Source organism: Sphaerodactylus townsendi, linkage group LG02 (assembly GCF_021028975.2).
Source record: "Sphaerodactylus townsendi isolate TG3544 linkage group LG02, MPM_Stown_v2.3, whole genome shotgun sequence".
In the NCBI taxonomy this organism is placed as follows: Eukaryota; Metazoa; Chordata; class Lepidosauria; order Squamata; family Sphaerodactylidae; genus Sphaerodactylus; species Sphaerodactylus townsendi.
The window spans coordinates 62319411-62346988 of record NC_059426.1 but is presented as its reverse complement, the minus strand read 5'-3'; the positions used below and the strand labels follow the sequence as shown (position 1 = coordinate 62346988).

The following is a 27578-nucleotide window of genomic DNA, read 5'->3' as shown; positions in this document are numbered from 1 at the left end:
CTCACCAAGAAAGTGTAACGAGAGAAAGGGCTCATATACAAGGAAGTTTTCTTCAGAAACTCCCATTGGTATGTGAAAGAAGAATAACAGTGCAATTCTAAGGACACTTAGAGCTGCTTAGGATAGTGCTATAAATTAGTGAGATCACAAATCTTATATTAATGAGTAACATATTTGTCTTTGACACTTACAAAAAACACTCCCCAAATTCTAAATGTCAAGTAAAAATTGTTCACACAGAGTCTTGATCCATAACACACTTGGGACAGAGCTGTTTTGCCAACCAGCACCCCCCCTTCCTCCCGCTCCCAAGAAATGATGGGAAATAATTGTTATAATATTTGAAGCTACTGTCTTGGTTTTACATTGATATCTCAAAACATCCTAAGAACCAAGAATGTGTATTTTTCTCCCTTTTTATACAAATTTTTACTTCAACATATCCTGATGGAACATTATAATTGTTTCAAACAATCAATCATGTGAAAATAATCTAGGAAGTAAATATGACTGCTTTCAGATGAGTTCATGTGTATGCTTGGATTAATTAATGTATGAAAGTGACTAAATAGTTGAGCATCTGTTTTGCATACAGCAGAGTAACAGATCAATTCCAGCACTCTATGGTTGTTTCCGCACAGGTGGAATACAGTGCCCCAGGGATGGCAAAAACGCCATCCCTGAGGAGGCAGTCGCAGAGCAGCACCGTGCTCGCGCCACCCAAGAACCTTGCTCCACAAGTGAGGTTTTCCAAAAGTGGCACCTTCCAGCGGCTGCCGTGTGAACAGCAGTGACTGGAAGGCAGCGTTTCCCTCCTGCCTTCCCCAGCTGGCTTACGTTCTCCTGCTGGCTTCCATTGCTTTGTGGAGGCCAGGGGACATGCCCCCCCTGGCCTCCATCTCCAGAGCCGTCGCTCTGGCCGGGGGGGGGGGCATGTCCCCTGGCCTCCACCTCGCAACAGAAGCCAGCAGGAGCAGGTAAGCTGGTTGGAGAAGGCGCAGCCTGTGCGAAGGCTGCGCCTTCCCCTGTGCCCCTACTGGGACCATCTGTGCGAATGGTCCCAGGCGGTGCTCAGCACCTGTGCGGAAAGGGCTTATATCTCTAGTGAAAAGGATCAGGCAGAATTTTATGTAAAAGGCTTTGGACCCTAGAAGACGGCTAGCAGTCACAAACAGGCAGTGCTGACTTTGGCAGACCAAGTGTAAGGCAGCTATGTGTAAGGCTGTCATGAGACACACACAGAGAGAAAGAATGTGATAAACTGTCCAGGAATCAAAAGAATGCTTATTTATGGCTTTTGCAACATAGAATGTGTTTACTTCATTTCCACATTTCTCTTCACGATGGGATAGCTGCCGCTTCGACATATTATTCACACAGGTAGAACCAGGGCTTCATACTTCAAGCTGGGTTTCAAGCAAATTCACATATGCTGCATTGATTAGAAATAAAGGGAGATGGGAAACAAAAACTAGCAGAGCACAGCTGGCTCAGCAGCAGCTGTCAATGTGAGGAATTCCAAAATTATTCAAGAGCAAAAATAACAGAAGGCTATGAAGAAGCTTTCTTTTTAAATGAAATTAGGTTGGGACAGTTTTAAGCATCTTAATGTTGTTAGGTCATGGCTTACAAAGAATGACATGTTTTATATTACAAACCATGTAAATCTTTCTGGAACAAGAACTGTGCTTCCAAAGGATTTCTCATATCTCTAACCTGGTGTCAGAAACACACACTCACTAGCTGGAAATCTAACAACAATTCCACATAATACAGATATTGTGGTTAGAGACACGATCATCTCTAAATAAACTAATATAGGTTCTGAAGAACCAATGAACAATGTTTAACAGACTCATTCTTGAGCTAACAAGGCCTCTGTGATGGCTTCTAGTGATTTGTAGCACCACCAAAACCTTTCAATCTTACATATCACAATCACAATCTTACAAAATACTCTTGATGTTCCATCTACTTTTGTTCAAGTATACACATACTGTCTATGCAACAGCCCATGTTGCTTTGCTCAGCAGTAAAATATCCTCATATTGAATGAAATTAGCCTATTCAGGTTTTCAGTTTCTATTCTTCAGCTATGCATAACTATGTACATCACTTATGATCCTTTGTTACCAAATGGCCATTATTTTGGGCGAATACGTCAACATGTCTATTTCTCCATACACATACAATTTTGGTACATCCAAATATACCCCCATCTCCTATTAGCTCACATTGGAAACAATAGGGGATAGGGCACCTCCTTTGATTTGTGTATACCGAATCAAGGGCCCTTTCCACACTGCAGAAAGGGCGCCTCTGCACCGGCAGGAATTCTGCCGGTGGAGGGGTGGGGGCCGTTCACACGGGAGCGTGTGAGCGGTCCCTGCAGAGGCTGGCACGGGAGAGGCAGCTTCGCACGGAGCCGCCTCTTGCCCGTCCCCCCCTCACCTCGTCATCCTGCGTCGCTCTGCTGGACTCCTAAGACATGCCCACACTGCCCTCCGACCTCCAGGGGTCGGAGGACAGCGAGGGAGGGTCTCAGCAGTCCAGTAGAGCAACGCAGGATGACGAGGTGAGTGGGGGGGGGAACGGGGAAAACAGCGTGTTCCCGGCGGTGCCGTTCACACGAGGCGGTGCCGTTCACAGGAGGGAGGTTTTTGGAGGTGGCCTGATGCCGCCCTGGGGGAGGTGGAGGGGAGCCAGGTCAGGGCTGCTGCGAATGGCTCCCTGGGGACGGCGTTTTTGCCCGTGCGGAAAGGGCCAAGGATTCAGCTGATTCAGTTAGGGTTTGCAACCTGCAGTTCTCCAGATGTTCATGGACTATAAATCCCATCAGCCCCTGCCAGCATGGCCAACTGGCTGATTGGAATTGTAGTCCATGAACATCAGGAGAGTGACAGGTTGCAGACACCTAAAGCCAAATCAAGCCAAATTCAAATTTTCTTAATTTTTTTCAATATTGCTCAAGTCTTTACCTGCTTGAGGTAGAAGAGAGTAATAAGATCCATGGAATGGAGTCATGAGTTTGAACCCAATGGAGTAGTCATGGGTTTGAATGGAGTCATGGGATGGAGTCATGGGATCGAACCCAAGGAATTGGATCAAAACTGGAGGAAATTCACCCTCCTCATTGCAGCCCCTTATACTCTGGTGCATTTTGTTCATAATGGTTTCCTGAACATCAGATAGGATTTTTGGAAAGGGGTAGGAGAGATATGCTTTAATTGGCAAAGTCCTGATGCAGAACTTACCATGGAATGTGACTTGCTATTCTTAAATAAAATACATTTGTAACTGATCCTTGAAAAACATTTTAATTGTAATGATCAGAATACTGACAGATGTGGCCAGGGTATGCTGATGGAATGCATAAAGAACTCTCATCAGAATAATTAAATTTGTGTTGCATAGAAACAATTACAATAGCCCAATAAAAAAATGCCAGAGGATGAAAGAAGAGCCCAAATAGAATGAAACATATGGAGTGTAATATTTTAAGCAACTTGAAAGCAGAAAGTTCAGAATATATCATTTAAACATTTCATTCAAATGTGGAACCAAAATGAACGATAAAATTTGACATTTCCTGTGGGATACGTTTCCATCTATGAAATGGTTGTAACATTCTGCATATGCTATGCTATATGGAAACACCACTGATTGACTGATTGATTGCAAAGAATTTCACTGTGGCAGTAAAGAAAACAATAATTTCGCATAAAAAAGATTTTACAAGCACTGAGACAAATACTAGGAATTAAAGCAAATTATTACATACGGCAAGATGTTTGACCAAACTCAATCTCTCTGTACATGAGGTTGAAGCTATTTCTGCTACATTTTTGCAAAGGTAGATCATTTAAAAGAAAATCTATGGGATTAGAGCAACAACTAATTGAATAAATGAAGGTCAGTTTTGGAAATAGAATAAAAATGAGAGCAGATGTTTCGTGGAGTGAAAGCTACACAAGAGGCTTTAGAGAAAATGATAACGGGGAAATGAGTACTTAATTGCATATCTCTCATCTTATCGAGTAGGTCTAAGGTTTCACAATACAGATACACAGGCATGCACACACACAGCCAGCAGAATTAAAAGTATTTCCATTTAGATAATGTTTGTAGAAGATACAAGGCAATAAGAAAGTGTTTCTCTTTTCTTTCTTTTCTATAACCTAAGAAGTTGCATTCATGTTTCACATTTGATATATTTAGTACACTTCTACTCTACCCTTCCTCATCACAAGTCTGTAGAAGTAGTTATTTCCCAATTATTTCCAAATTCCAACCTTTTCTGGGCCACTTCCAACACCATTTTCAGCTAACATGGAGTAGTTGGGAAAGGTTTGGAGATGGATAAGCAGGACCAAGTTGAATAACCTATGCAGCTATGAAGCAAATATTTAGCTCTCCTAGGCAAAATTACATCCTTTCAAGTCCATGGAATGTAACTCTGCTTTGGATGGCACTGTCTATCAGTGATCTAGGGATAGTAACCAACATTTGTATATAGAACACCACATGTCAAGCTCTGTTATTATGCTGTGCAGTCTTATCATGCCTCCAGAGGGTGACGGGTGGATTTGGCGTCTGGACAGTCTTTGCTTGTGTTAGTCCTGGCTTGTGCTAGATTGCTTATGTTAGACCTTTGTTATGCAGGAATGTACCGGCTTGATTCAAAATGCCTTTCTCAAGCCAGCACTGGGAATGTTATCTCAAAGTGGCCTTGAGAGGAAAAGCAAGCGTAGGAATGGGCTAAGGGAGGAAATGCTACCTAATAATGAGGTTTAGAAGAAGGGACACAGCCTTTCTTAGCTGAGCAGCTTGATACAAATCTTTAGTCTTGGCAATGATCTTGTAGTGCAACCTGCTTGACCTATAATCAATAAACCGATTTTATTCTGAACTGAGTCTATTTATTGGAAGGTCTACAGAACATAATGCCACACTATGCTGTTGCAAGAGTAAAGGAAAACAATCTAGTTATTCTGTTTTATGATCTTTAGAAAAAGGACCAGAAACAGATATGATAGCTATACCAACACTCTGTCAAACAAGCCACCCAGTTTCTATTACAGATACAGCAAATACAGCATCTACTGTGCTGTTGTGCTGCCATTCTTCCAGAGCACTGGTCATTTCCCCACTCACCATTTGATGCAGGATACTCACGTCAAGTAATCCGGGGTCCCGCTGCACTCCCCACTACCCCAGCGGTGACAACGCAGCTCTCCCCGCACAGTGCACGTCTTTTCAGATCCTCGCCTGAAGAGCATCTTTTTTAAAACCCTGCGGAGAGCATGGGGCAGTGGGGAAGTCCAGGGGTGACTCCAGATTTGAGATTCCTGCCCCTGGTAGTGACGTGGAACCTTTTGCCCAATTAGGAAGCAGTGGGCTGGGGCGGGATTCGTGCGCAGCCAAATTTTCCCCCTGCAGTGCTGAGATTGACGTCCACTTGAAGGGTCGTATGTTTGAAGGGACGTCTGGTCAGTTGAATAGATCATGCCCCACTGTCCTCAAAGGCACAACAGTTCATGCTTCCTATGGTGAACTTGCTCCGGCCGCTTCCATATTTCAGTTCCTGCGCAGAGTGCTCCCCCTTCCCCCATAGTCCCGCCCAGCAGCAGCAGCCAATCAGGATAGCCCCTGAACTCAACGGGCATACCACAGCCTCAGAGTGGGGATTCCTGGTGGCTGCTGCCTGAGCATTGTTTGAGGGGCAGAAGCTGCAGTGGGGACCATGACCCCGCGCCCAAAAGGTCCCGCAGCAAACAAACCCGGTGTGTATCTCCTTTTTTAAAGTGGGGAATCGCCCACTGAAGGCTGCATGCACAAGGTTCCCAGGCAGCATTCCACTCAAGCACTGAACACACACAAACTTGTTTAGGTTTGGCAAGGAAAGGCAACTGCAGACCATGCATTCATTAAATGTATGTAGCTTCATGAATTGAAGGGTGTACTTGTGATGAACTTTTTGCTTCTCGCTAGAAGATTTTGTAAAGCAGCAGTTATATCTTCTATCATTACTGCATTGATTTTCCCCCATTCTTGCATTAAGAGCAGTGGCGTTCCTGCCTAGGGACAGGGGGTACCCTATGTCCCCGGGCGCCCCCCATTTGGTCACGTGGGGGGCGCCAACATTTCAGGGTCGTTTGTGGTTTTTTTTAATTTTCCAGTGTTTTTTCACATTCTGGCCTGCAGGGGGCGCATTTTTAAGGCTAGCAACACAAAAATTTCAAGGTACCATCCAGAGACTGTCCTGATGATACCAACCAAATTTGGTGATGATTGGTTTAGGGGCAGCAAAGTTATGGACCCCCAAAGAGGGTGTCCCCAACCCCATTGTTTTCAATGGGAGCTAACCTGAGATGGGGGCTATCCATTTGAGGGACCATAACTTTGGTCCCCCTGAACATAACTTCACCAAACCTGGGTAGCATCATAAGAATAGTTAACAGATGATACCCTGAAATTTTGGTGTCACTAGCTTTAAAAATACACCCCTTCCAGGCACCCTAAAAATTGCCCAAGATTCTTTTGTTTTGCAGTGACTTTGCTCCATTGTAGCCAATGGGGAATTTCTGAGTGTGTAGGCAGGCTGCACATTTTTGAAGATAGAGGTACCAGACTTTCAGGGTGGCTCCAGGAGGGCCTCCTGGGAGACCTTTGCTTCTGGGGGTTCAATTTTATGGGCCCCCAAAAGGCTTATTTTGTTCCCCCCACGCCTGCACATGAAAGCCTGTGGGCTGAGTTCTCTCAGAACTCTCTCAACTCGCCCCCCACCACTCCAGAAGCAAAGCTCACCAAGCTTGGATGCTATTACCAGGAGACCCTCCTGGAGCCACCTTGAAAGTCTGGTGCCTCTATCTTCAAAAATGTGCAGCCTGCCTCAGAAATTCCTCATTAGCTACAATGGAGCAAAGTCACTGCAGAACAAAGAATCTTGGGCAAATTTCTTGGGGTGCCTGGAAGCGGTGTATTTTTTAAAGCTAGTGACACCAAAATTTCAGGGTATCATCTGTTAACTATTCTTATGATGCTACCCAAGTTTGGTGAAGTTATGTCCAGAGGGACCAAAGTTATGGTCCCTCAAATGGGTAGCCCCCATCTCAGGTTAGCTCCCATTGAAAACAAGGGGATGGGGGTATTCCATTTGGGCGTCCATAACTTTGCTGCCCCTGAACCAAACATCGCCAAACTCAGGTGGTATCATCAGGGCATTCTCTGGATGATGCCCTGAAATCATGGTGCTGCTAGCTTTAAAAATGCACTCCCTGCAGGCTGCAAAAACACCAAAAATACCCCCAAAACCCCCAAATACCAAGATTTGTTCATATTTGGGCAAGACATAATCGGACAATTTTTGTCCAAATGTGCCTAAATTTGCCCAGATTCCATTTGTTTCATCTGAATCTCCAACCCTCAAAAGTGATGCTGTTTGTTTTAACCGGGGACCCCAGTTTCTCCCTAAGGTAGGTTTAAAAGAAGAATCTGAGCTCCCTAGTTTAAACACCATTGAAAGTAATGCTGTTTGGGGGTGGATTCTGCTGGCGTTGTTTTGTGAGAGATTATGCTGACATTTGTTTGGTAAATGTTTTGCTGGGGGTGATTTGTGAGAGATTTACATGCTTAATACCCACTTGCACTGGCTTGGAATTGTTTCTCAGGCTAACAACCTACCTCATAGGGTTGTTGTGATTAGGAAATTAGGAAAAGAGTTGGTGGGGAGAGAGCCATGTATGTTTTGATGGGAGTGGGAGGTGTTTTGTGAGCTGGTACAAAAAATCATTGTTTGGTCATGGTGGGGGGAGGGTGGCAGCCCATACGCCAAACTCAGGTTTTGTCCCCGGGCGCCGGTTTGCCTAGGTACGCCCCTGATTAAGAGGACCGTTTAATAAAAATAAAGGGTATTTTTGGGTGGCACAAATTGAACTGCAATGATCTTAGTCTTGGAAGTGCTTCTTTGAAATATGTATCTGTTTCTAATAAAACAAAATTGCAATTCTATGTGAACAATTGTATCTGAAACACTGTAGCCTAGGTCTAGCTCAACCATTGATTACTTTTGCAAGGGAGTCCAAAGATACTCTTCAGAACTGTAACATTTATTTTAAAAATGGGTACATGGTTACTGCAGTCTACAAGAGTGGGATAATTAAAAAATAATTAAAATGACTATAGCCAGAAATGTGGCTATTTAATATAAATGTTCTGGTGGGTCTGCTTTAATCTATTCCTGTGAATGTTTGTCTTAAAGAAGTGTGTGGTCTATTTCTGTCGTCCATACTTGCCAAAGAGATCTTGCAACATCTGGACTCCCCTGCTTAGGCTCTGCCTGTCTCTCATTTAGAAGGCGAAAGTAATCCTTTTTAGCATACTGGCTGTCCTCCTTCCCTCACATCATAATGCCTGGTGGTGACAGCACCAGTACACAACTATACACATTTCTATATAGTAGGGTTATTTCCCAGGTATCAAGAAAAATATGCATTTTAACTTAACATATGGAAAGGGGACGGGGGATACTGCAAACATTTCTAATGAACACAGGTGATACTTTGTGATGCCGCTCTTTCCTCCCACCATTCAGTAATTCCCCTATACAAGAATTTAAAATATTTCATGTTCATAAAATCTGAGGAAGTATGCTGTGACTTAGGAAAGCTCATGCTGGAATAAATGATATTAGTCTTTAAGAGGCCTGTGGACTTATGATGCTCCAGGAGGAATGAAAAAGCTGTAAATCAATTAAAGTCTACAAGGGTTGTAGGGATATGGGGGAAATGACTGTACAGGGGAGAGATCTAGGCATATCGGGGATATTTTGAAATCCTTCCTCATGATTCCAAGTGGTCTCCCAGCTTGCTAGTTATTATTTTAAGATATAAATATAAAATGAAAATAGTTAAGTAAACAACATTTATTTCTAACAATGGTTTAGCTAGATGTTCTGGCAAACCCACAAAGCAGGGTGTGATGGACTGCCTAGATAAATAAGGTTTAGAAATGCAGCTAAAAGCAAGTGCAGTCACAAAGAGAGTGTGAGGGGAAAAAACTATCTAAAATTGGGCAGCACTCTGATTGGGTAAGCTGATATGTGATTTGGTTGGTGGAGCAACAGAGGGAGACGGTATCTCTTTGAGGCCCATCCCAAGTGGAGCCTCTCCCAAGTGAATGGCCAGGTAGGAGGTACCTTATTTCCCTTCCCTCCATTCTGTCCTTTGTGTTCAGGGAGAATCTGACCTGCCATTGCCCAGCCGCTGCAGGGAAGCCCCTTTTTCTTTAAAAAAATTGTGGTTTGCATCTACATAGCTATGAAGGTGCAGCCAGTCATATCATAGGGCATTGGTATAGCTATGGGGGTTCATTTCTGCATGCCTGCAAAGCTACACATGTGTAGCAGGAAAATAATTTTTTAAAAAGCAGAAGTGTCTCTATTCAAGGTGCGACAACAACCTGGATTGTTTCCATGACCTCTAATTGCTGCCTGCATAGATTTGGATTTTAGCATGGTAACTACATGTCCCTTAACTGTGAGTAAAAATCTACCCAGAGAGGATTTCAGTAAGAGAGTGAAACTGATCTGAAATATGGTGTGTGGCAGTAAATCCTGAAAGCAGAAATACACAGACAAAAGAACTGGAAGTTTACTGGTCAAAGTAGATATGGAATAGTAAGACAGACTTTCCACAGTGACCATAAATAAAGATTTTGGGAATATATATTCTGGGAAATAGAAGAATTCCTAAGCCAGTTAGAAGGGAAATTATATTCAAAGGGGGATCCCTTCTCTGGTGCATTAGTAATCTGCGAAAGTTACCTCACAAGGGAGATTTCTGTAAACTGGGTGTCTAACAGTGGAGAGGCTGTGAGTAGTGAGAGAACCCAGAGTGTTTCTGAATTCAAAAGTCAGTAACATTTAAGTGTAACTCAAGACAAAACTGCACCTTCATATGAATTATAACGTTTTATCGAATCTGAGAAACCTAGAAAGTTTGACAAAATCCTGTACCTGTGACAGAAATCTAAGATTGTACATAGCTTACTCCTGCCTGATATCTACCTGCTAATTTTCTTCACAATCTCATCTTTGCAAAAACATAAACAATTATTTATTTATTTATTTATTTATATTTTAGATTTATAGGCCGCCTCTTCCCCGAAGGGCTCGAGGCGGCTCAACAACATGGCTGTTATTAACAGCAACTCAACAACATAACGTAAACATTAAAACTCCGGCAGCAATTACATATAATTAAAACAATCCAAGCCATTCAACCCGTATAAAACAGTTCAAACAGGCGCCCGTTCCTAAGGCTAAAAACAAGGGAAAAGAGGAAAGAAGAAAGGGAGGGAACAGGTGGGCCCAGATGGAGTCACAGCAGGCCCAACCGAGATGACAAAGATGGAAATTGACAGCGTTTCAGTGGGGGGGCAGTGGAACTGCGGCCGGCCGCTCCAAAGGCCCGGTGGAATAATTCTGTCTTACAGGCCCTGCGGAACTCACCAAGGTCCCGCAGGGCCCGGACGGATGGGGTAAGGGATGCCACCAGGCTGTGGCCAGAGCCGTAAAGGCCCTGGTCCGAGGTCGTAGGCCAGCCGCGATCGTCCTTGAAGGGCTAGGGTCGCCAGCAATTCTGCCACTGCCGGCGCAGTGGCCTATGTGGGACATAAGGGTGATGCGGTCCCGTAGATATGAGGGCCCCATGCCGCGTAAGGCCATAAGGGTTATTGCCAGCACCTTGAAAACGATGCCGAACTCCACTGGGAGCCAGTGCAGACGGCCTAGCACAGGGGTGATATGGTCTGAGCAATTACCACCTGTCAGTAGCCGTGCAGCTGCATTCTGGACCAGCTTCAACTTCCGGATCAATCGCTAGCGGAAGGCCCGCGTAAAGCGAGTTACAGTAATCTAACCGCGAGGTGACTGTCGCATGGATCACAGTGGCCAGGTCAGTCTGGGAGAGATAGGGAGCCAACCGCCGTGCCTGGCGAAGATGAAAAAACGCAACCTGGGTAACATGGGCCACCTGGCTCTCCATTGACAAGGCAGAGTCCAGGCGGACCCCCAGGCTGACGAAGCCAGGATGCCGGGGCCAAAACGACCCCCTCCAATATAGGCGGCTGGAATTCCTTTGGTCTACCAAACCGGCCCAGCCAGAGGACCTCCGTCTTTGTTGGATTAAGTTTTAACCTACTCTGCTTCAACCAACCAGCGACCGACTCCAGACAATGCTGTAGAGCTGCAGGGGCAGAGGCCGCCCCCCCCTCCATCAACAGAATGAGCTGGGTGTCATCCGCATATTGGTGACAGACCAGCCCAAAGCTCCGCACCAGCTGAGCAAGGGGTCGCATGTAGATGTTAAATAAAAGCGGGGAAAGCAAGGCCCCCTGAGGAACCCCACAACTAAGTGGGGCTCTCTGGGAGGCCTCAACCCCGCACCATACCTGCTGACCCCGACCCTGGAGAAACGAGGCAATCCATTGGAGGACAATGCCCCGCACTCCAGAGGCTGCCAGGCGGTGGATCAAAAGGTCGTGATCGACCACATCAAACGCTGCTGTGAGATCAAGTAACACAAGCAGCGCCGATCCGCCTTGGTCTAGCTGCATGCGGAGCTAATTGTTTATACTAACGTTTTCCAAACGTTATTACTTATGGGCATATACTGGTGTCACTGAGCTCCTGACAAGAAAAGAACCCATGAACTCATTTGGGTAGTATTAGATAAGTCATAGCATTGATTTTCCATTTATATTAAAAAAAGAAAAGAAAAAATAGGTTGTTTGATTTGGTGGGGCTAAAAGGCTAATATGGTGGTAAGCACAATACTGTCTAAAAACTTTGCTAAAAGTGTTATATATGATTTAGAAAGCAAAAACAAATAACAGAAACTGTTAAGATTTTCCCTAAGATGTTTTCTCTGCAAACACTTCATAGCATATTCATGCAACTCAAAGACTTTGGCAGCGCATAGGTGCACATGCATCCATGCACACACGCATGCCCACAAACACACACACACATACAGAGCTGTTAATTTCAAACAGCAAAGCAGTGAATCAGAAAGAAGTGCTATGTGTTTTCTTGTTTTTGTCTGCCACCCTTTCTTTTGCTTCTGAAGGCTGTCTTCTGTTGCTGATGGAGTAGATATTTATATGCTGATAGGGAAAAGAGGAGAATATGTATCTTTTCAAACATGGGGTTCCCAGTCAGCCCATTAGATATGTCCATACTATCACAGAATAGACTCTGTGAGCGTGTTGCATAGGGAAAGGTAGGGGAACTCAGTTCTTTGAGGGGATAAAAAGAGAATACAATCCTGTGTGTGTTCCAGTAGTGATAATTTAATATAGTAAGATTTACTTCTAACACAACATGGCTGGGCACAACTTTTTAAAAACCTTTGCTACCTCATACAATGTCCTTCCAAAGGAGGCTTTACTGTTGTGCTGAATGCCCCCCCCCCCACGCAAAAAATCCCTATGCCTCTGCCATATTTCTTTCTGTATCTTTGCATAAATCCAGTCTACTCACAGTTATGGCAGGTTGTTCCGGTGTAATCAGTTTCACTACAATCACAATAGAATGTCGTCCAGGACTGGGAACACTTTCCTCCATGCTCACAGTAGTTTGGTAAACATCTGAATGGGGGTTCAACAAAAGAAGGTTTCATTTTAAATAGATTATTTATTTATTTATTTGCATTGATAACCCGCCATCAGGGCAGCATACAACAAGAAGACCAACAATGTAACATCAATATAAATCAATTCAGTAAAAAGGTCTATGTAACTAGATAAAACAGATAAAAACAGATGGTAACAAACCCACCCCCCTCCCACTAAACCCATGAGAGGCTGAGGCAATAGATGGAATATTTACAGTCTCCTCAGCAGGCCAGGTGGGAAAGCTTGGGTGAACAGAATTGTTTTACAGGCCCTGTGGAATTCCTGCAAGTCCCGCAGGGCCCTAACTTCTCTAGGAAGCCTGTTCCACCAAATGGGGGTCAGGGCCATAAAAGCCCTGGCCCTCAAAGAGGTCAGCCAGATGCTTTTTGGGCCAGGGACCTTTAACAGATACTCCTCTGATGAGCAGAGGGACCTGGTGGGGCAGTATGGAGAGACACGGTCCCTCAGCTATGCGGGTCCGAGACCGCTCATGGCCTTAAAGGTCAAAACCAGAACTTTGAACATGATCTGGAACTCGATCGGCAGCCAGTGAAGCTGGTACAGGACTGGTGTGATCTGGTCCCAGCTGGATGCTCCCATAAGGAGCCTGACAGCCGCATGTTGGATGCGTTTATGTTTCCAGATTACATCCAAAGGCAGGCCAGCATAAAGCAAATTACAATAATCCAATCTGGATGGATCACTGTTGCATGGATCACTGTGGCCAAATCAAAGTAGTAGAGATATGGGCCCAGTTGCCATGCCTACCGCAGATTATAAAAAGCCACTTGGGCCACCTGAGTGACCTGGGTCTCCAGCAATAATGCCGGGTTCAGGATCACTCCCAGGCTGCGGACAGACAAGGTTAGATGTAAGGCCTCACCATCCAGTGTAGGCAGGCAAAAGTCCACCAACCTCTCCCCTCGACCCAGCCACAGGACCTCCATCTTTGCTGGATTCAGCTTCAGCTGACTCGCTGTCAACCAACCAGCAATGACCTCTAAACAGCACTGCAGAGCTCCAGGGGCTGAAGACAGGGGGCCTTCCATCATGAACATGAGCTGGGTGTCATCAGCATATTGGTGAAACCGCAGTCCAAAACTCTGAACCAGCCCCGCCAGGGGGTGCATGTAGATGTTAAAAAGCATTGGAGAGAGAATCGCCCCTGCAGCACCCCACAGTGCATGGAATGACGCCTGGAGTTCTCTCCTCCCAATGCCACTTGCAATCTCCGGTCTTGGAGAAAGGAGGTCAGCCAAGACAAGGCCGACTCCTGGACTCTAATATCGGTGAGGTGGTTGACCAAAAAGTAATGATGTACCATATCAAATGCTGAGGTGAGATCTAGTAACACCAGCAGCACCGAACTGCCTCTGTCTAGGTAGAGTCAGACTTCATCCACAACAGCAACCAGTACTGTCTCAGTCTCATGGTCAGCGCAGACACTGGATTGGAGGGGAACCAAAATGTTTGTGTCATCCAGGAACTTCTGGAGCTGAACTACCGCTCACTCAATTACCTTACCCAGAAACAGTAGGTTCACAACCAGGTGGTAATTGGTCGGATCCACTGGATCCAATTGAGGTCTTTTCATGAGCAGGCAGACCACTGCATCTTTAAGTCTACCTGGGAAAATTCCTTGCTCAAGGGAGTTATTGATGATACTCAACAAGTGGCTCCGAAGCTCCTCCCTGCTGGCCTTAACCAGCCAGGAAGGGCATGAATCAAAAGAACAAGTGGTAAATCATACAGCTGCCAGCGTCCTGTCAACATCTGTTAGGTCAAGTAAGCTGAAGTGGTCCAAACGAGGACCAAAAAAACGGCCAAGGGGCCTCCAGTTCCTGTACTGTATCAATAGTGGCAGGAAGAGCTTGGCGGAAGGACAGGACTTTGTCTGTGAAGTGAGTCACAAAAGCCTCACAGCTAAGTGCCAATTCCTTTAATTTGGAGCCCATAGAGGAGGTCGTGAGCATCCAAACTACCCTAAACAATTGTGCTGGGCGCGAACTCTCTGTAGCGATAGAGGAAGCAAAATAAACTCTCTTTGCTTCCTTCACAGCTCTCGGATAGGATCTCATAAATGTCCCATAGGAGTGTCTTGTCCCTTCATCATGAACCTGCCGCCACACTCGCTCTAGCCATCTCAACTCCTGCTTCAGCCCACAAAGCTCTTCAGTATACCAAGGAGATGGGTGGATATGGGCACGGAGAGGGCGTCTCAGAGCAACAACCTCAATGGCTTCAGAGAGCCTGGTATCCCAACTCTCTACCAGCTGATCAAGAGAGTCGCCAGTGGGCGAGATCTCCTGCAGAACATCCTGGAACTGTTCTGGGTCCATTAGCCTCTACAGGCGGGCCCAAATATGCCCATTGCCTTTTGTATGTAATGAAATGTGCAACCTAGTACCCTTAGCTTCTGGTTTTTCTTAAGTGTGAAATTTTCTAGGACTACAAATGCCGGTACACAGACAAAAACATTTTTCTTCTATAGCTATGAGTATTCAGTTCAGAACAAAAGCCTTCCAAAGAATAGCTTGCACTGAAAGAATGAATTCAAGAAGGAGCCCTAATTGATACCCCCCCTCCCAATTGAGGTGGGTGGGTAGAAATTTACTTCTCATCTCAGCCTGGGCAACTAACTTGCATGTTTTATTCTGATCCCTGATGAGAACAAATATCAGGCGACAAGCTACATCCTTTTTCTTATAGTGGGAAGCCCTTTTGTGTGTTTCACGGCATTTGGATTGCTAATCTGAGTAGCTCACAGTACTTCATCAATGAAAATGCAAACAATACATGAGCAGAGAGAGCAAATTAAAAATGAGATCAGATTATGAATCATGTACTCTCTGCTTATCCTCTAAGCATCATTGCTTTTTCTTCAAAGCTTTATTGCCAAGCACTTCTGAAATGAAGAAAGCAGCATAAACAATATGAAGCAGAGAAAGTCAACAGCAGCAGAAACACTGAGCTGTGGATCAAATTACATTTGGGTTTTAGTTATGCAAGTAAAAATGCATTTCACTAGTGGGTAACATTTATGGCAAAAATCTCCCCAAATTTGTAACAAAATACTCAACCACAAGGTGTTTGTGAAATCTTTCATGTACAAAGAAAGACCCTGATGCTGCTCTCTGTTGGAAGAAAAGGACTTTACGCTGTTTCCTGCCTCGACTCACAGGGGGTTTTACTAGATAGCCAGTGGCTAGGGATTGACACCTTTACTCTATCATGCTGGCTCTATCCCTTTAATGTTAGATTGCTACTCTCAGGGACTTCCTTCCGCCGCCTTCTTGGTCTCTCGCCATCTTACTTTCACCATGCCTAGAGGGAGGATGGGTGCTCCATGCATCCATCTCCATCCAGCTAGATTAGGATAGATTAGTGAACCTATCTACCTACCTTTCTATCCAGAATGGAGTTAACTAATAAATACTCTTTTTATTAGATTAGAAACTACAACTGACTCTGAGTTTCTTTTGTGCAAGTTCACACACACATGGGATCCTCACACACACACACACAGGAGGTAAGGCTTCTGCTGTGCTCTCAGCCACCCGTGCACTCTGCTCAATGTGAACAGGGATAATCCCCATTACCAGGAGATTATTCCAACACTCTCAACCCTTAGCTCTGGAGAGGTCACAGGTTCATTTAGTGCTAAAAAAAATCTGGGTAGCATGAAACAACTGTCAGATTATTTGTATACATGAATTAATCACCTGTGAATTAGTAGCATCATATATTCACATGTTTAAATCAAAGGCAACTTTAATCTGTATGTCACATAATCTGTATGCCAACAAAAAGCTGCATCTAATGACCCATTGCTCAGAACCAGCAAGCTGTACAGTTACTACTAAGTCCATAGATTTGGGTCAGAGCTGAGAAGACCCAAATCCAAATTCTTGGTTTCATATCTGAAACTGCTGTCCAAGCAGAGACTTGTAGCCTCTGCCTTACACAGTTGCTATCTCTGATATATTTATGTTATGTGAGATATTGCTATGCTGGGGTTGTTTGGCATGTTTTGCTGCAGAATGGGTGTTGTATATATGATTCCTGAGATGCTCAGCAAAAAGGTGGGTATATAAATATTTTAAATAAATAAATATTTTAAAAGCAGCCATTTTCATGGCTATTCACTCAAGTGTATGTCAGCAGTACACTACAATGCTAATAGTAGTTTTATGTGGTGCTTTTCCTAAGTGTTCAACACACTTCTCCTACAACAACTTAAAAAAATCCATACAATAAACCTCAGAGGTATGCCATAGTTACTATTCCTATGTACAGATAGTGGCTTAAAAGATACCAGCTTGCCTGCAAAACTCTAACTGATTTCAGTGGGAAGGTGAGACTGTTTTAATTCAGTCTATGAGCCATACTTAAGTTTCTGCTGAAAGGTCAGTATAAAATAGCTGCTAGGGTGATTGTATTCTGGGACATTTCTCTGGTTTGCATGTTTGTTCTCAAATACTGAAACTCTACAACAGAAATTCAATTACTTGATGTCCCAATCAATACAACCTTAGCCAATACCAGGCAGGTGAGGGAAGGAAGACAGCCCTCAGCCCTAGTTTGTCTCTTTCTTTCTACAAGTACTAGACCAATCAGTCAAAGAAGCCACTAAAAATATAAGTTGTCTTTACCTATCAGGCTGGTCCTCCCAGTCTAAATACAGCTTGATCAACTGCCATGGTTTTTCAACTGATAGTCTGCTGAATCTCTGAAATATTGTTTAATGAAATTCATCCTTATATATTTCTTCCTCTTGAAATCACATCTAGCTAACTACATTATCCAATGACTTTGATTCTCCACTGCGACCTGAGAAAATAATTCTTGTTCAGGGCTGGGAAAAAGCTGGCAAAAACAATGTGGACTGGAAGAAAGAGGAAGAATCACTGGTACAAAGACAAAATGAATACCTCATGCCAGGTGTAGATACTAGTGAAGCACAAGTGAGAGCTAGGTGGGAACTTCATTGAAAGGGCATGTACTGGAACTGTATTGTCTACTGAACTGGCAATCACAGTTATTGCATTCAAGTACTACATGCAACTCCCCAGAAGTCTGTATCCCTCTGTTAAAAAGTACAATAAGAACACCTTATCCTATTAACAGTGAAATTTAAAGCAAATGCATGCCACTGAAGTCCAGTGAAGAACAAGGGCTGTCTGTCTAGGACCACACTGTTAATCACTTGTACTGTGCCAACTGAGCATCTCTGCATTGGTCAAGAACCATCAGGATTAATATAGAAGTTGCTAGATTACTGTGACCTCACAATTTGACCCCAATCCTGCCTCAAGGGTATACTATTGATTTATATTTTTAGTACATGCTGAATAATTGAACTCCAAACTCATTCTCTTTCAGGACAAGCAAACCCCGTCATAAACTCTCTTTGTATTGGCTTCACACCTGTTATCAGTTTCTCATCCTTTATTGCCTCACACGTGGTAAGGTAAATAACCTTCTTAAGTCAATGGAAGTATCAGGATTGAAAATGTTTACAGACCCTTTCTGACTTAACCAACAAAGTAACTAAGTAGCTTACTATGAACGATCAGCAGATACAATGGTATTTATTAAGGAAACATACCTTAATAGATGCCTGGTTGTGTGGTACAGCTTTGTGGGTAATTTATACATTTGTGTTTTTCATTTTTATTTTTGTGAACTATGTGGTGTTTCATGGATTTTGCAGCCATTTCAGTGACCCCATAGTGCCGCACTGCTGTTCTTCAGGCTGTCTTCCCTTTTGCTTTCTTTTGTATCTTACAGAGAATGGACCAGCTCTCTTTTTCAACTCATTTTCATGTTTGGATTCATTTTCTGAAATGCTTAATCAAGAAGCTTAAGCAATGCAGTCATTTATATAAGATTCTTTCAACCAATGGCTGCTATAATAAAGACATTGTCTTTATTCAAAAGCAAGAAGAATGACACATTGGACTTAATATGAAGGTGACTTGTTGTCAGTGGGACAAAGTCATCCAGGTTGGTTAGGTCATGCCACCTTAGTTCAGGCAGAACTATGCAAATTTTGCAAGGGCTGCTGGATGAAAGGGGGCTGGACCTCTCCAGATGTCTCAGAGTAACAAATTCAGTCATAGCCCCAACTGCCAACCTTGAAACAAAAACTTAATAGCTTCCTTTGCTGAAACTAACAATGGATTTAGAGAATTTTTCCTTGTCTATGACTAAAAGGCCATCCAGGTATGATTATAGTTAGCCTTTGGAAGACTGCCTGCGAGACTGAAGCATACTGTTCACAATCCCATGGGAGAAGCCCAACTGGCTTAAATATTCCCATTCAATGTCCATGTCCTCAGGCTCAACCATGTAAGGTTCAGATAGTACACTGGACCTTGGATTAATAAGTCCTTCGAAATAGGCATTAGTCAGAGTAGGGCAATTGATAGACCCACCAGATCTGAAAACCAAGCTCTCCTTGACTGATGAGGGGTGGATGCAGAGGTGGGATGCAGACTATTGTAACTCGCTGTACGCCGGCCTTCCCTTGTGTTTGATTCGGAAGTTAAAACTGGTCCAACATGTGGCAGCACGCCTGCTCACAGGAGGCGCCTTCAGAGAACACATCCAGCCTGTGTTGCGACAGCTGCATTGGCTCCCGGTTGAATTCCGAATCATCTTCAAGGTGTGGGTTTTGACCTTTAAGGCTTTGCGCGGCCTGGGACCCTCGTACCTTCGGGACCGCATCACCCCATATGTCCCAACTCGGCCTCTGCGCTCTGCAGAGGCCAACTTACTGGTGGCCCCCGGCCCCTCTATGATGCGGCTGGCCTCCACACGGGCCAGGACCTTTACGGCACTGGCCCCGGCCTGGTGGAACACCCTTCCTCCAGCTGTCCGGGCCCTGCGGGACCTGGGTGAGTTCCGCAGGGCCTGTAAGACTGTGTTGTTCCACCGGGCCTTTGGAGTGTCCAGCTGCTGACATGGTGCCCCCTTACTGCCCTGCCCCTAGGGCAGTTACATCAGGGTCCCCTCATATTGAGGGGTCCTGCCATCCCCCCCCATGGGGGTAGGTTTTAAATTGGGGTCGGACGCCTTTTATTATGTATTATGGTTTTTTTGCTGTTTTATGAGTTTTAAGCTATTTTATGGGATGGAGCCTATGTGTTTATATTTGTACGACCGCTCCTGTTGATGTTGTAGTGAATGTTGTTCACCGCCCGGAGCCCTTCGGGGATCGGGCGGTATACAAATTAAATAAATAAATAATAATAATAATAATAATAATAATAATAATAATAATAATAATAATAATAATAATAATAATAATAATAATAATAATAATAATATTCGCACCTATTCGGTAGAACCGGTTACTAAAATTTTCTCAGTTCAGAGAACTGATTAATAATGATTAACTCCACTAGGGACAAGGGGGTAATCTGGGTACAACAAATCTTGTCAAGTGGGGGATGCAAAATCGCCCCCCAGGGCCCCCTGCCCCCCATGGCACCCCCATGTGTGTATGAACTGTATGAAATAATACAATATATAGTAATTCTATTTTTTTTTGTTCATTGGTATAAAGGTTGGGAAAGTATTATAGGTAAAGATTTTTCATTTTCTTTTATCCCCTTGAAATTTATATTGGAAAGAGTGGAATTTAAACTACTCTTTTAGATTAAGGATTTTGGATCTCTCCCTATTAGTTTTCTTTCAAGTGGAATAGATAAAGTAGTTATAGGAATCTGAAGGGAAAGTAGAAAGCAGGGAGGGAGGGAGGGAAATATGGGAAGTAGGGAGGCAATATAGGATGTTTTAGTTGGGGGGGGTTGAGAGAGATAAACAATTAGATTAGTTTGTAATATGTTAACAATTGTAAACAGCTTTTGGTTTCTCTCTTTACTGATGTTATTATTTAAAATCAATCAATATAATTATATAAAAAAGAAATAATACACTACCATACGGTATATTGTTTTTTTTAATTCTTTAAACAGTCATTATTTGAATCTAGAGGAGGGGCGAAGGGGAACTGCACCTGGGGCGCATGTGCTCTGCGTCCTTGCCACAGCCTTGCCCAGGAATGCCCCACCCCTGGAATGCCTGGCCAAGCCCCCGTCGTGCCCCGCCCAGACCCATTGGCACTATGCCACTGTTTGAATCCCACCACCATCGGAACTTGTTTCTAAAATTTTTGAATCCCACCACTGGGTGGATGATGACTCTTGCCCCAACTTCCTTGATTTTTTCAGAAGCCTTCAAACTTTGGAGCATGTGAAAAGACTCCCTGGCCATCATTGTCAGAGTGAATCCAGGCCCTTTGCTTAACTCTTCAGATCCCTGGAGTAGTATCTAGGAATTTTCCTGACTTTGGCAGCCCCCTATCTTGAAGTAAGGCAGAGATGGATTTTAGAGGTCTGAGGTTTCTTGTTGGTGCTGTCTAGAGACAACAGAGGTTTCCGAGTGAATAAACGGTTCCATTACAGGCACAGAAGTCAGAACAGATAGCTATTGCAATAGCAACTGTCTTAAAAAAGCAGAGCTGTTCAGATTGGAGAGGTCCACCCCACTTTTGTCCAGCAGCCTTTGCAAAATTTACAAAGCCCTGCCTGAACAAAGGAGGTGTGACCTAATCAGCCTGGATGACTGGAGCCCCACTGAAGGAGAAGATTTAATTTTTTAAAAGTTTCACAGCACTGAGCTAATAGACAATCTGACTGGAACCATTGTCAATAGGTTGGCCAACAAAATCTGAAAGTAATACGATAGAATCTGCATACCTGTAACTGAACATCATAATGATATTTTTGTTCCAACCCCACGTCTGTTAAGATTTTGCAGATGTTTAAGCATCACAAAAATGTACAACATCTTTCTGAATAATGTAAAAGCAAAACAAAAGAAATATGTGCTAAAGGTAGGATTGGTTCTATCAAACAATCTCGGTTTTGTGGAAGAAACATTGCTAGCCTATTTTCTTACTGTTCAATACCATGACTAGTTCCAGATTATGCCTAGAAAATACAGAAATAAAATAAAAAACATATTATTTTATTCTGTGATCATTTGCAGTTCAGAAGTTTTCCACAGCATTTTGAAATGCCAGATTACCTGTTCTGTCCAATTCCTCAGAAATTCTCAATTATTCCATTTTCTTTCCAAATGTTTTACTTAATGCTGCACATGTGTACTTTGCCACAAATTTCAGGACTTTCTTTTCATTTTTGCCTTCCATCACATTACCAATACACAAGTGCACTGATAAAACATTGAAAAACATCTTGATGTAATATTGGGAAAGGGCCATGCCTTAGTGGCAGAACATCTGTTTGATGTACATAAAGTCCCAAGTTCAATCTCCAGCATATCCAATTAAAAAGGATCAGTTAAAAGTTGATGTGCAAGACCTCTACCTGGGACAGTATCAGAATCCTTTTCATGAAATATTATCTAGTAATACATTGGCATTCATATGGAATGATGCAACATCATAAGGAAAGAATCATGACACAGTCATATCTATAAGCACATCAAATATTTATCAGCACAAATGTATTTGTTGGTAACATAAAGTGGGAAAATGCACATGAAAGGAATGAAATCCACTAACTTGACATCCACCATTGCTACTACCATCATTTTCCCTTCAATGTTCCCAGTAAGGATTTTATCTTCCCTCTATTCCTGACCACTAGACTAGGAATAACTTGCATTTATTGGAACACCTGCCCTTGAATTCTGTTTATTGGTTTTTGAACATACTTGGACATTCTATTGAACGGAGACCTGAAGTTGGAAAACCTTTGGTCAGTTCTGAACTTGCCAAATAAATCAATGTTTATGCCCATAGACACTGCTCCAAAAAAGTAATGACAGACATAAGGAAGAGACAAATTATGCTTAAAGAAATCTGCTGCAGCTGTGCCTTTAAATGGCAGCATTTCACTCAAGTTGTTCTCACACGCACGCTTGTGCCAGTCTGGTACCTTAATACACTAACATACTCTGAATTAAGTTTCTGTGAAGGCAAAAAGTCCACCACAGACAATTCTTTAGGGAAGGCAGCAAATGCACAGATATACTACAGCAAAAGTAAGATGTCATGCACCATCTTGACTAAAGTCTTCAAAGTTGTTTTTCCAACCCACATGGCAACCAAAAGAGCTCTTGACAGTGTATAAGAAGAGTGATTGACATTAATTTAAAATACCTAATTAGAAACACAAAGCAAATCCAGAAAATAGGATTTCAGTCATTTGCAGAAATTCACCCTGGATTTTGTGCAAAGCCACTTCCAGATGACATATGAATTGGAAACGCTAGCTAGCTAAGCCCTGACTTACTAAAGACCAAAGAGCTTATTCTGCTGTTTGGCACATCTTCAGTCCTTGCTCTGCATTTACTATATCTCCAGTATTTCAGAGACACCGTCATCTTTTGACACATCAGATAGCTAAATACTTGTCTAGTGATATTTAGCATGGGCACATAATGTCCCTATGCCAGGCACTCTACTGCAGTCTGGAATTTTTAAAAATGATCCCAAATATCTTTTTTGGAATAAAGATGTACTATTACAATGGGCCCTAGAAGAACCCCATAATTTTTCACTAAGGTTCATTTTTGAGCCTTTGGCATATGGATATGTAGCATAAAACCAGATCTACCATATTTTCTTCTGTTTCTCCATATAGTCAGTTTTCCTCTGATTCCATCATTTTATGGCACTAAAAAGCTGAAATCGACTGGCAATTTTGGATTTTCCAGGCTGTGTGTGACCATGGTCTGGTAGTTGTTGCTCCAAATATTTCACATGCATGCCTGTGAAGATGCCAGCCATAGATGAAAGTGAAATGTTAGGAGTGAAAACTACCACACAGCCTGGAAAACCCACAATAGCCAGTTGTTTCTAGATTGTATTTTCTTTATTAGCTCCTTGTGATTTTGGAGCCAGTTTTCACATAGTGTCAGGGGGATGTGTATCTGAGTAAACAAGATGCATTCTTGAATTTATGTAACTGCCAGATATAACCAATCAATGCCTCTTTGATATATGTAGCCAGCCTGCTACATATAACCAATCAATGCCAAGTATGGTGCTTGAATACTTCATTAATAAATGCTGCTGATTGATACTTCAGATTCAGTTTATTGGCTTAAGGTCCGAGACCTAACATATAGTTCTTAGCACTTAAAAGAACAGGAAGTGTCTTCATATTGTATTTGATCTGACTAGCTCCACTTTCAAATATCACTTTACGTTGTCTTTTTCCAAGGCCACAAAGACTGATTGGAGCTTACCTCACAACAAGAGGTATGAGATATCTGGGAAATAAGAGAATGGATTAGCTAAAACATTGTGTAGTCAAGCTAACCTGCACAGTGCAAAACTGAGTGGTACACATTTTTTAAATTGTTTGTAGCTTCAGTGTCAACTGATGAATATGCAGTTTCCATATAATGTCCTATTCATTAGCCACATGTAGTAAAGTTAATTGCTAGTGATTGACAAACCTCAATAGATCATTATCAAATATTTAATCTAATGTGTATGCTAATTGAGGTTTATCTCCTAGTAAATGCTCTTAAAAATTGAAGGTCAGCTCCCATTTTAACTGCTTTCCGAACAAACCTACTGCAGAAAAAGAAAAACAGCCTTCTGTTCCTTTCATCCACAATGGATTTTCCCAATGAAAGTTGGAACTTTTAAATATAATGTTAAAGAGACTTATCCTGTCATAGCCACTGGTTTAGTTGTTTATTTTGGAATTTTGTTCTTGATTTACAGAGGGCAGATGACAATTAGATTGCTACTAGCAGTGCCAGCACTAAGGATATAGTGGTCATAAGGCCACAGTTATGTTACTGTGATGCAAAGTCAACATAATGGTTCTGGTGCAAAAAAGTAAATATGTACTGGAGGATAAATACATTTTCAGAATGCCATTCCTGTTCCTAGCTTAACTCTGTCACTGACTAGAGTATAATGTTCTACCAGAAAAAAACTGATCACATTTTTATTCCTACCACTTGTCCAGGTGCTGAAAATAGCAATGTCTAATCAGCTAAATAGGGTAGATAGGGCTGAAAGGTGAGAGACCCTTTCAGTTTTTTTGTGACACCTGTTGTCTGACCTTATTGATACTCTCAGGTCTAATTTCCTCCTCCTTCTCAAAAATTGTGTCCTCCCTTCTTCTGTAACTAGCAAGGTAGCAGCAGGGAAAGGGGAAGATCTGAAGAAACATTTAAACTCAGAATGCTTACCCTGGTTGACCTGCTGAAAACATCAGGAAGGCAGATTACAGATGAAGATATGATATTGTTATTAATGATTTCACTTCCCAAGAGTTGTGAAAATTTGGTTGCTATAATTCAGAGCAAGGAAAAACTACTTTTGGCAGAAGTTATCAAAGAATTAAAGGGGGAGCATATTAGAAGGGAATTCCTTTAGGGTACAATTAGTCTCCAAGCTTTGAGCATACGGAATAAAAAGCAGCTAAATGTCATATTTGTGAGAAAACAGGTCACAAATGAATGTAGACAAAGACAGAGAGATTATACTGGTGGCCATTTACATTCTCAGACAAAGGGCAATAAAGCCCAGTAGAGAGCAACCCCACCCAAAGACATGAACACTGGGACTACAAATAAAAAGACATAATTAAAGAAGATTTTCATAGTAAAATCAGGACAATTCAGAACAAACACATGGGCCCCTGTCAGAGGTTCAAGTAATCATTTATGTAGAGATAAAAAAGTTTATTTGATGCTCTGGATGAAACAAAGAGAGAAATGCTGTTTTATGATCTCTCTGTGCAAGCAATGGGAGTGGAATAGTTTACAATTAAATATTTGCTGTCAGGAGAAGTTGTGAGAGAGATTATTATTATTATACATTGCCTCTTTGTTCCCTTGCTTGCAAACAATTTGATTTCAATAAGTCCTTTAGTGGAAAAATGAATATTTTTTAATAAGAAGATGCCTTATAAGGCAAGGGTTAGAATGATTGTTAGGGGCACAAGAAAAGATGAACTAAATCACCTTAATCTGTGTATGCAGAAGGCGGATCTTGTTCAGAAATGTGCTCATAGGCATTGCATAAATTTATGGCATGGACACTTTGTACATATAGATGTTAATGCAGTGAAGCAACTTGAAAGCTAAAATTTAAGAAAGAATATGCAAATTGTTAAATGGCCCCAGGAGGAGAGGTGGGAAATTTGCAGCACAACAAAAGATTTTAGGCCAAGTTTTTCAAAACTATCCAGCAGGGTAGAACCCAGGATCCTCTGGAATTAATATACAGTGACCACTGTGGGCCTTTTAAAATGCAAACCCCATCTGGGAATAAATATTTGTTAACCTTAAGATATACTGTGACCTACTTTTTAAACAGAAAGTACTAGACAAATTCAAGGCTTATATTACCTTAATCAGTAACAGAGTCCAAAAAATACCAGTAACCATTTGTACTGACAATGGAAGTGAATGCATAATGACTGAGATTAAAGTGTTTTTGGCTGGACATGAAAGATAGCATCATATGCCTGTGCCTTTTACCCTAACTGAGATGTCTAGAGGCATGCTACATGAGGCAAAAAATCAGAAAAATTGGCTGTTGTCGGTTTTTAGGTTGTATGGCCATGGACTGGTAGTTTTTGACCTTAATGTTTCATCTGCATCTATAGCTGGTGCAACGGACCCCCATGCCTTCCTCAAATAACCAAGGCAGGGAAACCACTCACTAATCAGGTTTGTCAGATTTTTTCCTGCCTTTTTTGCCTAAGGGACTGAGTTGCTTCTAATATGGTAGGTTTTGGTGATAAGAAACACTTTCCCTCAGCCCTGTTATACTTCCCAGAAGGTGAAGGAGGCCCAGTATTTTAGAAACTTTCTTAGCAAATCCCTTTATATAAGGAAAAAATAATAAGCATGCACTATGGGTTCTATCATGCTTGGTACATTTACTTCATTACCCTCACTCAGCCCTCAAAGATAGAAATCCAACAAAGATAGAAATCCCATTCATAAGCACTCTTTTTTTAGCAGAAAATAAAGTAAACCCCAATACAACAGATTAACCGATCTTTGGGATTCTTCTTCCCTCTTCCTGGAAGATATATCCCTTACTGGTTACCCATATATCTTTTCAGCCTGAGCGCCTCAATAACCTAACCAACAGATCTCCTATTCTGTGTAAATTTGCTTTCAACTACAGCACACAGAGCTATCACACAAATCTAATTCATATTGACTGACACTATTTTCCTCAAGATTGTTACGTTTCATCACAGGAAAGGCAAAATAGCTCTTTACTTCAGGAACTTCAAATTTCAAAAGGCCCTCAGATAGTTTTACACAGGGAGATAACCCCCTCCTTCTCAGTGACATCAAGTCTTCTGTAACCAGAGTTTAGGGTTGCCTCAGCCAATCAGGTGGCTTCCCTGTTTCTAGGCCTCTATGCCTCACTCTGAATATAAACATTAATGGCTCACAGACAGACATGCACTTTTAAAATCACACTTTTCTCTGCTGGCATCTTTAGAGGCGTGTCATGGTAAGATGTGTTTTTTCTCTGTGGCACAGTAAGAAACACATCCTTACCATGACATGTCTATGAATATGCCATTCATGGATGGAGGCAACACGTTAGGAGCAAAAACTACCAGACCATGGTCATGCAGGCAAAAGGTTAGGAGCAAAAGCTACCAGACAATAGCCTGAAAAACCAATAACAGCCAATTGATTCTGGCCATGAAAACTTTTGACAATACATTACCAGAAAAATATTGGACAAGAGCTGCCTGCAAAATAGACTGTCTACAAAGGATGTAAGGAGCACACCATATGAACTTGGGTTTGATCACAAACCAGATGTGACTCATTTGAGAGCATTTAAATCAAAAGCATATGCTTAC

The 27578-nt window shown here is 42.5% G+C and overlaps 1 protein-coding gene across 1 annotated transcript in view; it reads right to left on the bottom strand.

Moving 5' to 3' along the window:
• CNTNAP5 (contactin associated protein family member 5) overlaps positions 1-27578 on the bottom strand; it is a 512649-nt gene that overhangs the window by 199706 nt on the left and 285365 nt on the right. Inside the window, exon 11 of the mRNA XM_048484843.1 lies at positions 12542-12648. Within this exon, the coding sequence (XP_048340800.1) occupies positions 12542-12648 (107 nt within the window). The remainder of the gene's footprint in view (positions 1-12541; positions 12649-27578) is intronic.